The sequence below is a fragment of the Thamnophis elegans genome, chromosome 3, assembly GCF_009769535.1.
Source record: "Thamnophis elegans isolate rThaEle1 chromosome 3, rThaEle1.pri, whole genome shotgun sequence".
Lineage (NCBI taxonomy): Eukaryota > Metazoa > Chordata > Lepidosauria > Squamata > Colubridae > Thamnophis > Thamnophis elegans.
In genome coordinates, this window is record NC_045543.1 from 4903013 (window position 1) to 4917027 (window position 14015).

The 14015-nt window shown below is 43.7% G+C and overlaps 1 protein-coding gene across 1 annotated transcript; it reads left to right on the forward strand.

Annotated features, from left to right (window-relative positions):
- On the forward strand, positions 1–12190 carry IAH1 (isoamyl acetate hydrolyzing esterase 1 (putative)). Its single transcript, XM_032214311.1, has 6 exons — positions 1–455; positions 5950–6002; positions 6962–7110; positions 8205–8366; positions 10015–10136; positions 11562–12190. Exons 1-6 carry the CDS (start codon positions 360–362, stop codon positions 11751–11753), a joined length of 774 nt encoding a protein of 257 aa, XP_032070202.1. The 5' UTR covers positions 1–359; the 3' UTR covers positions 11754–12190.
- Positions 12191–14015: the final 1825 nt, after the last annotated feature.

Genomic DNA, 14015 nt, shown 5'->3' on the forward strand with positions numbered 1-14015 from the left:
ATTGTTTTTCCCCCACCGGCCTTTTGTGTCTCCTTGGCGAAAGGAGCTTTTTAATTCTCTGAATCAGGCAGTTCGCTGGGGGGGGGAGCGGGGACGCAGAAAAGAACGAAAGGGCTGAAGGAGGACCGAAATTGTCGCTGATCTGTCGGGGACTCCCAAGTCTGCGAAGGGCGAGGCTGCGAAGGCCTGACTAATTGTGCAAAACGGAATCCCTGAAAAAGAGATCGGGCCTCTCCGATCGGCCTTCGGAGACCCGAGTCTCCTTTTGAGGCCTTTCCATCACTCTCCGCCTCAGCGCAGCGCGCACACGGTTGGAGCTGCAGCCGCTTGTGCAAAAAAAAAAAAAAAACCCCGAACGCATGGCTTCATCGGAAGCGGCGGCGGCGGCGGCAGCAGCTGCCCGGGGGCTCCTCCTGCTGCCTCGGATCGTGCTTTTCGGGGACTCCATTACGGAGGTACCTTAGGGTGGTGGTGGTGGTGAGCGGGACAAGGCCCCGAAATAGACGCAAAAGGCCCTGCGGCCCTACTCCCTCCCCCCCGCCGCCTCCGATGGAGGGTCACACGTCTTGCTTTTTATTCTACTTCTTCTCCTTTTTTCCTCTTAGTTAATTGCTTCCATTCCCCCCCCCCCGAAGCCTCTTGGGGGCTATAGGGCCGAGGTCTCCAACCGTAGCCATTGGAAGACTAGTGGACTTCAATTCCCAGAATTCCTCAGCCAGCGCAAGCGTCTTGGGGGCTATAGGGCCGGGGTCTCCAACCCTAGCCATTGGAAGACTCGTGGACTTCAACTCCCAGAATTCCTCAGCCAGCTTTGCTGGCTGAGGAATTCTGGGAGTTGAAGTCCACGTCTTCCAATGGCCAAGGTTGGAGACCCCTTGCTATAGGGCACTGCACACCAGAACAGCTTTGCTGGCTGAGGAATTCTGGGAGTTGAAGTCCACGAGTCTTCCAATGGCCAAGGTTGGAGACCCCTTGCTATAGGGCACTGCACACCAGAACAACTTTGTTGCTTGTATCCTTACGATTTATATTGACATTGATGGTTTCCTGATTGCTTATTTGTACCCTATGACTATCATTAAGTGTTACACCTTATGATTCTTGACCAATGTATCTTGTCTTTTTTTTTAAATTAAACTTTTTAATGAGTTTTACAATTATATACCTTTCCCCTTCCCTCCCCCCAATCCCACATCCCCTGCCCCCCCCCCCAACCTCCCAGAGCAAATACAGGGTATAAACATTTAGCAACCATACACTAAAATAAACTACCTAACTTTAGCATCGTCCCTCATTTGTACTTTAACTCCCCTTTTGTAAAGCTAACTTTAGATAAGTTGTAACGTTCGTCCGAAGTTATTGCTTGGTTTAATCTCTCCCTTTGCTCATCTGTAACTATAGGGATTTTCTCTTTGTCCAAGTATCTATCTATGTCTAAACCTATTTTATCGCCAGTGTACAGTCTTGTATAAAATTCTAAAAAAGCCTTGTTAATCGTATCCTGTTGATAAACTTCTTTACCTTCATATTCTATTTTTTTTTTTATAATACGAGATCTTTGTTCTTTCCTCGTCATATATGCTAACCATCTACCTGGTTTATTTGCATTGCAAAAAGTATTATGTTTAGCATATAGTAAATTAGTAAATTAGTATCTTGTCTTTTTATGGACACTGAGAGCGTGTCCAATCACACTTGGCCAATAAATAAGACTAGTCTAGTCTATTCCTATCCTATACACAAGGACAGCCCCCCCCCAGTGCCATTACTATGCTAAACAACCAATCCCCAGAACACTGTCAAATTATCTACTAAGACCATATTACTATTATTCTTCTCTTCCTAGTGCCTATCTATCTCTTTCCACTTAGGACTATAACCATGTTGCTTGTATCTTTACAATTTATATTGTTCCATTTGTTTCCTAGTATCATTTGATTGCTTATTAGTAACCTATGACTATTACCCTGTTGTATCTTAATGATTCTTGATGAATGTATTCTATTTTATTTTTCTCTATGTACATCGAAAACATATGCACCAAAGAAAAATGCCTTGTGTGTCCAATCGTACTTGGCCAATGAAGAATTCTATTTTTCTACCCAAGAAGCTTTCTCTTAGAAAAAAAATTCTACTTAATGTTTCCCCCCCCCCTCCTTTCTTAGGTAGAAATTCACCAGGTGGAGTTTTCTTTTGAGCTGTCCAAAGAGGCTTGGGGGTTGGGGGAAGACTTTGCTTAACATGGATTCTGCCCAGCTTTTAAGGAGTAGCTTTTGAGTTGGAACACGGCTGCCACTTGGAGTTGCTAGTCTAATGCAGTCACAGCTGGTTTCCTGGCTTGGAGCCAAGCTAAAAATAGCGAGAAAGAGGAGATGATTGCATCTGACTTAAAATATAAGGAGATAGGAGAAGTTTGGAAATGGGCTTCCCCTCTGTACCAAGCCCCAATCATCAACCGGAATTGATTGCATTGAAAATACAGTGGCTGAAATTGAAAATATAGCCAGGAGTGTCAGTAATTTTGCTGAAATAGTTGGGAAAGTCAAAAATGACCTCTGATCTGGCCTGGCTCTCAAGATTTTCATGCTTAATCTGAAATGTCAAGACTGGATTATTATTATTATTTCTTAATCCATCTTAAAATAGTCCTTAGAATGTGGGAACAGGTGAAGGAATCTCTCTTTCCTTCAGGATTCAAGCTGGGACTTAGAGCCCATGTCTGTTTTGTCCTTAAACAGAAGTTGCCCATAATGATCTAAGGGCCTAATCCACCCTTATTTCATAATAGTCTGTGAGAATAGCGCATTTGATATATCCATACATAAATGACATCATTTACACATTGCTTTTTCATTCAGTCAGAATATTTGTAGGTAGTCAGATTGCAGAAAACCTTAATATGCCCTATGGAGGTTTCTTGTCATCCAGGTCAAATGTGCTTTTTCAAGAGGCAACTAACTGAACTTCCTTGTATGGGGTTTTTTTTGGGGGGGGGGGGAGATGTTTCACTTCTTATTCAAGAAGCTTCTTCAGCTCTGAGAAGTGAAACATCTTCAAAGAAAACAAAGCCCAGTTGCCTCTTGAAAAAGCACCTTTGGGACTTAATATAGATTGATATTTTTAACCTCTTTATTTTGGCTACACACTATTTCCAGTGGTCTCAATAAAAACACCTGGTACTGAAAGTTTCCCAACCAATTCTTGATCGGATACAATAGACCAGTGTTTCTCAACCTTGGCCACTTGAAGATGTCTGGACTTCAAGTGACCAAGGTTGAGAAACACTGCAATAGACTATCTGTTTTATACAGATAGTCCTTGATTACAACCACAACTGGGATCAGAATTTCATCATAAGTCAGTGTGGTCATAAAGTGAGTCATCGTGTAACTGGATGTGATTATACAGCCATTTTTAGCACAGTTGTTAAGCAAATTGTGGCAGTTGTCAACTAAAATATACGGTCCTTAAACCGATCTAGCTTCCCAATTGCTGCTCTTTGTAGTGTGGGAAGTTATCATCCAGCCCTCTCCCAGAAAAATGAAATATCCTAGGAAATATTGAAAAGGCAGAATATTTCTCTGGATGTGAAAAGAAAGAAACGTGTTTTAAAAGACAGAACAGTTGCCTGTAGCTTCCTGCCCATCCCCACTTTGTCAATAGGCCATTGAGAAGGCCAGGCTAGCCCACTTTACATAATAAAGACTTCTCCACTGCAGCTGTAGGGGGAAGGGATATTACTCAACTCTCCACATGGCATCTGAGAACTCATCTATGGATTCAAAACAGCCTAGAGAGTAGCCCCCTGCATGGCACCATGGGAGTCTGACAACCAATCAGAATACATTTCTTACACAGGAACAGGAAACAGAGAGGTGGGACTGAACAGGGTATAAAAAGCCTAGCAAGCCCCTCCCTCGGCCCTTCTCTTCTTCTCCACCAACACTGAAGCGTGTGATCCCCTTTTCTGTTCAGGGCTCAAGCCATGTGGCCCTGTCCACCATTAAAACCATCTTTCCAAGCAGCCTCCATGTCTCCAGTGTCTTTTTCCCCCCACTTGGAGCTGAACCCAGAAGGACATTTCTTTCAACAGTAGGAAACAGGCTGGGAACTACAAACTACAATCATATGACTGTAGGGGTGATGCAATGGCCATAAGTATGAGGACACTTGCAAACCACTTTTTCCAAGATTGTTGTAATTTTAAACTGCCCTTGAATGACTATAAGTACAGGATTACTTGCACAGTACAAGACTACATTATTACGTACATGCACCCCCAACAGTGTTTCAAATAACCTCCACTTCAAGGTAAAGTTGAAGAGATTGACCCAAGGGCCGAATCCCACATCTCCACCACAGCATTTCTTACATGTGTACTTAGCCCTGCTCACATGGAGGAGGATGGTGATGGCTTCCAGTGTTCCTGTGAGCAGAGGAAGCAGTTCTCTGAATAGACATGGGGTTTTGTAGTCTTCGATTCTGGACTGGGAACCCTGGCAATACATGAAGGCTGGTGGATGGTGGTTTTTCTGTTTTGTTTCAAAGTATTATCAGTGTATGCCCTATTCTGCCTTGCAGGTATTTTGTCACTCTTCAAAGTAAATCATTCATAAAGATGTCTGGTGTGCATTGGCTTTTACTGATGGAGAAATTACTCAGGTGTTAACCAGGTATGGGGCTGTCAAAACCTGACACCAGAGTTTTCTGTGCTTCTTTACTGCCATCTACTGGTAGCCCTAAATTGAATTGAATTGAATTGAATTGATTTTATTTGTAGGCCGCCCTTTTCCCTGAGGGGACTCAGGGCGGCTCACAGAAAACCAGGGAGGGGGGAATACAGCACTAAGACGACAACACATAATAAAATAATAAGCAACATGCATACAACATTCGGGCGGGGTAATGGTCCTTATCCCCAGGCCTGACGGGTGAGCCAGTTCTTCAAGGCTGTGCGGAAGGCCTGGACGGTGGAGAGGGTACGAATCTCTACGGGGAGCTCGTTCCAAAGGGTCGGGGCCGCTGCTGAGAAGGCCCTCCTCCTTGTGGTTGCCAGCCGACATTGGCTGGCCGATGGAATGCGGAGGAGGCCTAACCTATGAGATCTTATAGGTCGTAGGGAGGTAATTGGCAGAAGGCGGTCTCTCAAGTATCCAGATCCACTGCCATGTAGGGCTTTATGGGTGATCAATAGCACCTTGAAGCGCATCCGGAGATCGACAGGTAGCCAGCGCAGCTCGCGGAGGATAGGTGTAATGCGGGTGAATCGGGGTGCACCCGCGATCACTCGCGCGGCTGCGTTCTGCACTAGCTGAAGTCGCCGGATGCTCCTCAAGGGCAGCCCCATGTAGAGCACGTTGCAGTATAAATTTGGTACTTGTACTTGATTGCCATGACCCGTCAAAACCGCGCTCGACTAAGCCGCGCCCGATTAAACCGCGTCGCTGATGTCATCAACAGGGCGACAACAGCCAGCGCGGAGAAAGAAGGGCGCTTTAAATAGCGCTTTGAAAGCAAGCCGATTCAACTTAAGGTAAGGGTTAGGTTTAGGGTTAGCTTTAGGGTTAGGGTTAGGGTTAGGTTAAGGGTTAGGGTTAGGTTTAGGGTTAGGTTAAGGGATAGGATTAGGTTAAGGGATAGGTTTAGGTTAAGGGTTAGGTTTAGGGTTAGGTTTAGGGGGGTTAGGTTTAGGGGTTAATTTTAGGTTTAGGGTTTACAGCGTGCTTCTGTCTCCGCGCTGTTGTCGCCCTGTTGATGACGTCAGCTACGCGGTTTAGTCGGACGCGGTTTAGTCGAGCGCAATTTTGTGGTGGAACCCTTGATTGCAGTGAGTCACTGTGTAATGATGCTTAAAATAATAATGTTGGAGGCGCTAGGCATGACTGTAAGAATTAGTACATTTATTGGGGTCTCTGCATTTACATAAATTGTTAATTGTCTTTCTTCTAGTTTTCCTTCCAAGATAAGGGATGGGGCGCATCACTTGCTAATAGATTAGCTAGGTAAGAAATACTAGCATTGCATTTATTAGTCTTACCCTCCCATCTTGGCGGTTGTTTTGTCACATTGAGAGGAAACCCACCACCAGAATGTTCAAATTATACTTCTCTCCAGGCTGCGTTCTTGATGACGTTCTCATCTGGCACATAGGAAATTATAAGAGATCACCGTGGAACCAGTGAAATTAATATTTCTCTTAATGCAAATGGCATACTCCTTCCTTTTTCTTTTTTGCTGTTATTAATCTAACCGTGTTTGATGGCTCCTTTGGCATCCCACCCACGCTTCGTTGTCGATGAGTTGCCAGCCTCACCATGAAATCAACTGCGTGGCAGGGCAAAACACACTTTTTATTGAGATTGCGGTGAATCTCACTACAGAGGTGGTCTGCCTAAGCCACTTCTGAATGGGATCTCATTCCTTTGGACTTAAACAGTGTTCCCTCCCCTTTTGCCTCCCCAACAATTCCTGCATATCTTCCTCCAGGTGGTCTCCCTTATAGTCTACAGTTGGGTGTTCTCCCACCAATTTTTAAACAATTTCTAAAAGCTCTACTTTACCGCTGCAGCAGTTCAGGCTCTTCGACTCTCTAATGCTGAGTAATGCCTGGAAATTGATTAAAAACATAAAGATAATGATTGTTCTGCATGCTAAATAAGATTTGACAATAAGAAAACGTGTAAGAAGTCTGGGTAGAAATAATGAAAGATACAAAAAGCTTCTTTTCAACATGGAGTATAGTACATTATGGAGAGGAGAGGAAGTCAGATTCCTGCTAAGTACTGAACCAATTTGACTGGTAGTATGTATCAGTGAATTCTTTGGGACTAAAACTCTGAATAACTCATATGGAATACACTACTGAATAATCCTCTGACCAATCTTTACCATTTCAAGATGTAGATTTACTACATAATGAGACACATAGAAACACATTTTATTTTATATGTGTACTCTTTAGAAAATGTGACGTCTTGAATCGTGGACTCTCTGGCTACAATACTAGGTGGGCTAAAATTGTTCTTCCAAGATTAATCAACAAAGACCATAATGCTGAAAACATCCTGGCGGTAACTGTCTTCTTCGGGGCAAATGACAGCGCTTTGAAAGGTATAGAACATTTTGATTCTTCATCCTACTCTTCTGATTTGATATTTTGTTAGGCTGGGTTTGAAAAGCATGTTACTTCAACTATTTTAAAGCCGTCACACACTGATCCAGATACGTTTAATCAACAGACATGCCAATCCCTTTCATGGGTTGTGGCAAAGGGTGCGTCAAACTGTTGAGGTAATGGGATACTATGCAGTGGTGGGATTCAAAATACTTACTACCTGTTCGGTAGGCGTGGCTTGGTGGGTGTGGCATGGCTTAGTGAGCATGGCAGGGGAAGGATACTGTAAAATTTCCATTCCCTCCCCACTCCAGGGGAAGGTTACTGCAAAATCCTCATTCCCTCCCCATCAGCTGGGACTCGGGAGGCAGAGAGTAGATGGGGGCGGGGCCGGTCAGAGGTGGTATTTACCGTTTCTCCAAACTACTCAAAATTTCCGCTACCGGTTCTCCAGCACTGGTCAGAATCTGCTGAATACCACCTCTGATACAATGGCTTGCTTGAATTTCAACAAAGGCTTTTAGAATGTGTGTTACTGAGATGCCGTTTCATTGCTTCCCAGGCTGCTGAATCAGCATTCTTGGGGTGACCCGACAAATGCGCCCCCACTAAAGAGTGCCGACAAAACCGCACCCACAAAAGCACGATTAGGGTTTTTAGATTAGGGTTAGGGTTAGGGTTGTTAATGTTGTTTTCACGTTTTCGTGTTGTTTGCTGATGACGCGCTTTTGTCGACGCGCATTTGCCGGTGAACCCATTCTTGGTATCCAGGACTGAATGGCTGGGCCCGCAGCTGACTGCATTTTCCTTCAAAATGTCCATGCTGGGAGGGGCCAGCGTCTTTCAAGGAAACAGCGAAACCATTGTCTTTCTCAGTGTTCATCGTGCCTCATTGATTTTGTAGCACTTTCTTTGCTTTGTGAAAATGTATTTAGGAAGGGAGCTTTTTGCTTCCCCCACCACCCCCCAATCCCAATTTTTCTCAACTGTGCTCCCTTTTTCCCATCTTGAGAAGGGCTGTGTAAGAAACAAAACCTGAGCAGAGCACAACTACTACTAGAAAGTTAACTCCTGTTATCTTGTTACACAGATGAGAACCCGAGGCAGCACGTTCCACTGGAGGAATATGCTGACAATTTGAAAAGTATGATAAGCTACCTCAACTCGGTGGACATATCCAAACAGGACATTATATTAGTGACCCCACCACCCCTCCATGAAGCTAGTTGGGAAAAAGAGTGTGTGGCTAAAGGTGAGGATTTTTTTTAAATTTCTATTTGAATAGAATTGGCAAACTTTCCTTGCACAATTTATTCCATGTTCTACCTAGTTAAGTTATACCAGGAATGGAACGTTCGGCCTAGCCTTTTTCCATTAGTTCTGCCAAATTTGTCCTATTCGCCTCTTTTTTTTTATTTTTTGCAAAATAAAATGACTGTTGTTATGTTTTATTTATTTCCATCTTAAAATTGGAACCAGAGTATACAACTGTATGAAAATAGCTTAAAAAAACAAACGAAAACAACGTAGTAGCTCAAAATCATCTGCAGCGAAGCTATGAGGGCAAAATTTAGCTTCTAAGCTTTACTGGATGTGAAATTGTGATCAGCAAAGGGATTCTCTGTACTCAACAGTGGTTCTACGCTATACATATATTTATATTGAGTCTTGTCTGTTCTGATAGCTCTTACTAGGAAAAAGAAAAATGGGTACCAGATTTAATTTGGTTAGCAAAATGTCTGGATGTTCTTGGATTGTAATGTCACCACAGAATCCAGTTAAGGCAGGACTCCTGGTATTGGAGAACTGTTACATAACTTGGTTTTTCATTCATATATGGCACATTCAACCCCCCCTTCCGTTATGAATTCATATGCAAAAATTCAAAATACAGCAAGCGAGCAAGGAAGAATGCGCAGAGCCTGGATTTCAGAATCCATTTCAGCCTCTTTAGCAGCAATGGCCAGAGGCCATGTTTGTTTCCTCCTCTGTAATAAAGTAATGAGTTTCTTCTGTATAAGTATACTTCAGCTCAGTGCTCATGTTACATCTCTTTGTGTATGTGTGCACTGGGAAGCAGAGGGCGGGCTGAGTACACGCTGCACTAAGTCACATGATCGCAGTAGGATGGAGGTGGGTCTAGGCTGGCCCAATCACAGTTTTCCAATTCATTATCCAGCTACCTCTCCTGGAAGGATGCATTTGTGGCCGCTAGTTGGAACCATCCCATTTTCACCTTCAATCTTCTGTGACATTTCTCCTAACGCTTAATTTTATTTCCATTTTATTAGGGTTTTGGAAGGATATCCAAGAACAATTCTGATTTTTACATGCTTTCGTTCCAACAGATCAATAGATTGGAAGTAATGAGAATAGCAAAAATTAACTCTGGATCTAAATTAAACCAAGCTTTAAATTCCAAACATTGCCCATGTCAACATCTGGATGGGACGGGAGCCAGAGACATATGAGTTCCTCCATGAAGAAATTATATTGTTATTTGTAATTATATAATATAATTATATTTGTTATTTGTCCACCTTCACCCTCTATCTTAGTTACAGGTATCCCCCTGGATTAGCGATTGTCTTGCTTAGCAATTGTTTTCAGTTGTGACCGTGATTTGTGACCCAATCCCCGCGCATTTATGACCGTCCAAATCTATAAAGCAAAGGAATGCTGAAGCGCCTTCGTAGTTCCACTTAGCAACCGCTTAGCTTGACAACCAAGTTGCTCATTCCAGTTGGGGGACTGGAGGACTACCTGTATGCCGTTAAAGCCTAAGGGTGGTGAGTTGCATCACCTGGATCCATTTCTGATCCGTGTTGCTACTCAAAAAGCAAAACCTGAACTCAGCTTTTAAGTTTGATATATTTCCTCTCCCCCTCATTCTCCAACAGGTGAAAAATTAAATCGGCTAAATTCTGTCACTGGGGAATACGCGAAGGCTTGTGCGAAAGTAGCTGAAGAATGTGGCGCTGATGTCATCGACCTGTGGACACTTATGCAAAAAGGAGACCAGGTGTGATTTCTTGAGATTGTCATTGCACAGTGTACGCAGAAAAGGGAAGCTAATTTCCTTACTGGGTGCACAGTCTCCCTTAGAAGCTCATCATGTTCTATTTTGCAGACTGGCAAATTAGTTGAACAATGATTAACACAGGTAGTCCTCAGGGTTCACCGACAAAACCGCGCCCGACTAAACCACGCCCGACTAAACCACGCCCGACTAAACCGCGTCGCTGACGTCATCAACAGGACGACAACAGCGCGGAGACAGAAGCACGCTGTAAACCCTAAACCTAAAATTAATCCCTAAACCTAACCCCCCTAAACCTAATCCTAAACCTAACCCTAAATCTAACCCTTAACCCTAAACCTAACCCTAAACCTAACCCTTAACCTAAACCTAAACCTAACCCTTAATCTAACCCTTAACCTAACCCTAACCCTTAACCTAACCCTAAACCTAACCCTAAACCTAACCCTTAACCCTAAACCTAACCCTAAACCTAACCCTTAACCTAACCCTAAACCTAAACCTAACCCTAACCCTTAATCTAACCCTTAACCTAACCCTAACCCTTAACCTAACCCTAAACCTAACCCTAAACCTAACCCTTACCTTAAGTTGAATCGGCTTGCTTTCAAAGCGCTAGTTAAAGCGCCCTTCTTTCTCTGCGCTGGCTGTTGTCGCCCTGTTGATGACGTCAGCGACGCGGTTTAGTCGGGCGCGGTTTAGTCGAGCGCGGTTTTGACGGGTCACGGTCCTCAGCTTACAATAATTCATTCAGTGACTATTCAAAATTACAACTGCAGGAAAAGAGTGACTTAACGATCAGCAGTGGATTTCACATTTTGTTACCACTGGTTTGCCATGCACACGTTTTGCAGGCACATGCGCCTCTTCCACTCATGCACTTAGCCTTAGGGGCATGCACTTTGCTTGTGCCCGTGCCTTCTGCGCATGTAGCCGGCCTCAAAAAACATGCATAAAAAGGACAGCATAGAGCTGAGGTAGGTGGGCAGGCCCATTTCCACCTCTGCTTACGACCGTTTTTCACCCTTATGACCATTGCAGCATTCCCATGGTCACGCGATCAAAAATCAAATGCTTGGCAACTCACATTTATGACAGTTGCAGTGTCCCGGGGTCACGGGATCACCTCCTGTGACCTTCTGACAAGCCAGGTCAATGGGGAAACCAGGCTTACTTAACAACTGTGTTATTAACAACAACTGCAGTGATTTACGTAAAAAACTCTGGCGGGAAAGGTGGTAAAATGGGGCAAAACTCATTTCACAAATGTCTCACTTAGGAACGGAAATGTTGGCTTCAATTGTGGTCGTGGGTTGAGGACTGCCTGTATTTTTGGCTTAAGTTTCTTTCTGTAAAGTCATCTGAACAATTTACAACATTTTATCTTTTGTGAAATCTCTGCTTTAGGACTTCGGCTGTTACCTGTCAGATGGACTCCATTTATCAGAAAAAGGAAATACTTTTCTAGCAAACCAGCTTTGGACACTCCTAGAAAAAAAATTGTCAAGCCTTCCTCGATTGCTTCCCTACTGGCGTGATGTAGATCATCTCTGCCCTGAAGCTACTTTCCTGGGCATCCCCACTGCTAAGAAGCAATAAAAAGAATAACAGCCATAGGTTTTGTAAATACAAAATAAAATCTCCTCTTTTTCCCCCCACAATCATTGATACCACTTCTTAGGAGAGTATACTGATATGAACTTGCATTCCCAATTATTAGACCTCTGTACGTAGTCACACAGAATTGCTGAGTTTTCTAATTTTTGTCATGACCGGCATAGGGAGGGCAATTTGCCTGTTAAAAATTGCAAAGCACATTGGACACAAAAGGAAATTGTCACCACAAGCAAGAAACAGTCAAACCAAGCCGGATGGATCCAGACAATCCCACGTTCTACAGAACGTTAGACTAGATTTCAGGCTCAGAACAGAGCAGGGTGTCTAACTTGGGTTGTTTGGAAGGATCACCAGGTTTTGGATAGCATTTTGTGGACTGCATTCCAAAGGACTATAGGCTTAAGACTATTTCAGGAGGGATCTTAGCAATAGCAATAGCAGTTAGACTTATATACCACTTCATAGGGCTTTCAGCCCTCTCTAAGCGGTTTACAGAGTCAGCATATCGCCCCCCCCCAGTCTGGGTCCTCTTAAAAGGGAAGTGCTTCCCACATCCTCTGGATTTTCCAAAATGCAAAAGGGGAGGAGGAAAGGCTACATTTGATTTCCTCAACCGTAGAATTGACATTCAAGTGGTCTCTTATGTCCATTTTCAGATGGCTTCACTGTTGCCGTAAGAAATCTTTCTCCGGCAGTAACTGGTTAGAGGTGGCGCAGTGGTTAGAGTGCAGTACTGCAGACCACTTCAGCTGACTGCTATCTGCAGTTCAGCGGTTCAAATCTCACCGGCTCAAGGTTGACTCAGCCTTCCATCCTTCCGAGGTGGGTGAAATGAGGACCCGGATTGTTGTGGGGGGGCGATATGCTGACTCTGTAAACCGCTTAGAGAGGGCTGAAAGCCCTATGAAGCGGTATATAAGTCTAACTGCTATTGCTATTGCTAAGTAGCTTTGCAATAATGCCGGCAGTGGTTTCTTCCTGCTCCTTCTAGAATATCTAGCCCAGTGTTTCTCAACCTTGGCAACTTGAAGATGTCCGGACTTCAACTCCCAGAATTCCCCAGCCAGTGAATGCTGGCTGGGGAATTCTGAGAGTTGAAGTCCGGACATCTTCAAGTTGCCAAAGTTGAGAAACACTGATCTAGCCTACAGTTTAGGGATTCTTGCTGATTCTGCCCTATTCAGGTATAACCGGGCCTGATCTTATTTAGGTTTAGGTTGACATCTCCAGGGCCTGAAAAACTTGAAGCTTTAATTAACACCAACTAGTTTCGCATTTCAATATATTTTAGAAAATCATTTTATTACATGGCAATGGGAGCTCTTACTCCTCATACAAAGGTTGGCATCAAATCTAAAAGGTTTAACAGAATATCGGTAAAATTACCCCAGGGACACAAATTCAAGTAGTGTAACAAATATCCATGAAAAAAAAAGGAAAAGGTTTGTTAATTAGATGCTACAAAATACAAACTTTTCATCAGTCTTTTTTTTCTGATATGCAGACCAGCTCCTGAGCCGTTGTGTGCTATACAGTGAATAACTTGGGACATGATTAGATGTGCAATCGGAAATAATGCTACCCTTTTCATTGTGAGCCAACCGCTTCTACGTGCACTGCCTCAACTCCAGAGATCAGATCCCTTCCGATGCAAAGGAGAGGGCTGTGCCGTTTCTGCTTTTGCTCCCTCAGCACAAAAGCCACAATTGGCAGCAATTGGCACTTGGCAGAGATCAGGACGGAGATAAGTCAGGTTAGTGGCGAAGGAGCCCTGCACAGCAAGATACTCAAGTCTTTTTCCTCAATTGCACCCACAGCTGTTACTTCCTCAAGGAAGCAAATCAGTTGTAAAAATGCAACGAGGAAATACGCCACAGTCAAAACAACATGCAGATGCCCTGGATACTATAGACTGGCATGGTTTGAAATACAGTTTTATGAAGTCCTCGACATTCCTTCCTCACAAATTCCTGACAATTATACATTTAAAGCCAGTGTTTCTCAACCATGGCAACTTGAAGATGTCCGGACTTCAACTCCCAGAATTCCCCCAGCCAGCGAATGCTGGCTGGGGGATTCTGGGAGTTGAAGTCCGGACATCTTCAAGTTTGCCAAGGTTGAGAAACACTGATTTAAGCTGTTCTGTTTTGCATCAGAAATTAACATCCAGCACACTGCTAGGGGCATACAAATCTGAAAATAACTGAAAACAATGCTTCTATCTCAATTGGGTTTTGATTTAAC

Bases quoted from the DNA above. Each gene is read 5' to 3' on its own strand.
- IAH1 (XM_032214311.1), top strand. From the start codon at position 360: ATGGCTTCATCGGAAGCGGCGGCGGCGGCGGCAGCAGCTGCCCGGGGG. The intron at 6,003-6,961 runs GTAAGAAATACT...TGTACTCTTTAG, and splicing joins CTTGCTAATAGATTAGCTAG to AAAATGTGACGTCTTGAATC. The intron at 10,137-11,561 runs GTGTGATTTCTT...TCTCTGCTTTAG, and splicing joins TTATGCAAAAAGGAGACCAG to GACTTCGGCTGTTACCTGTC.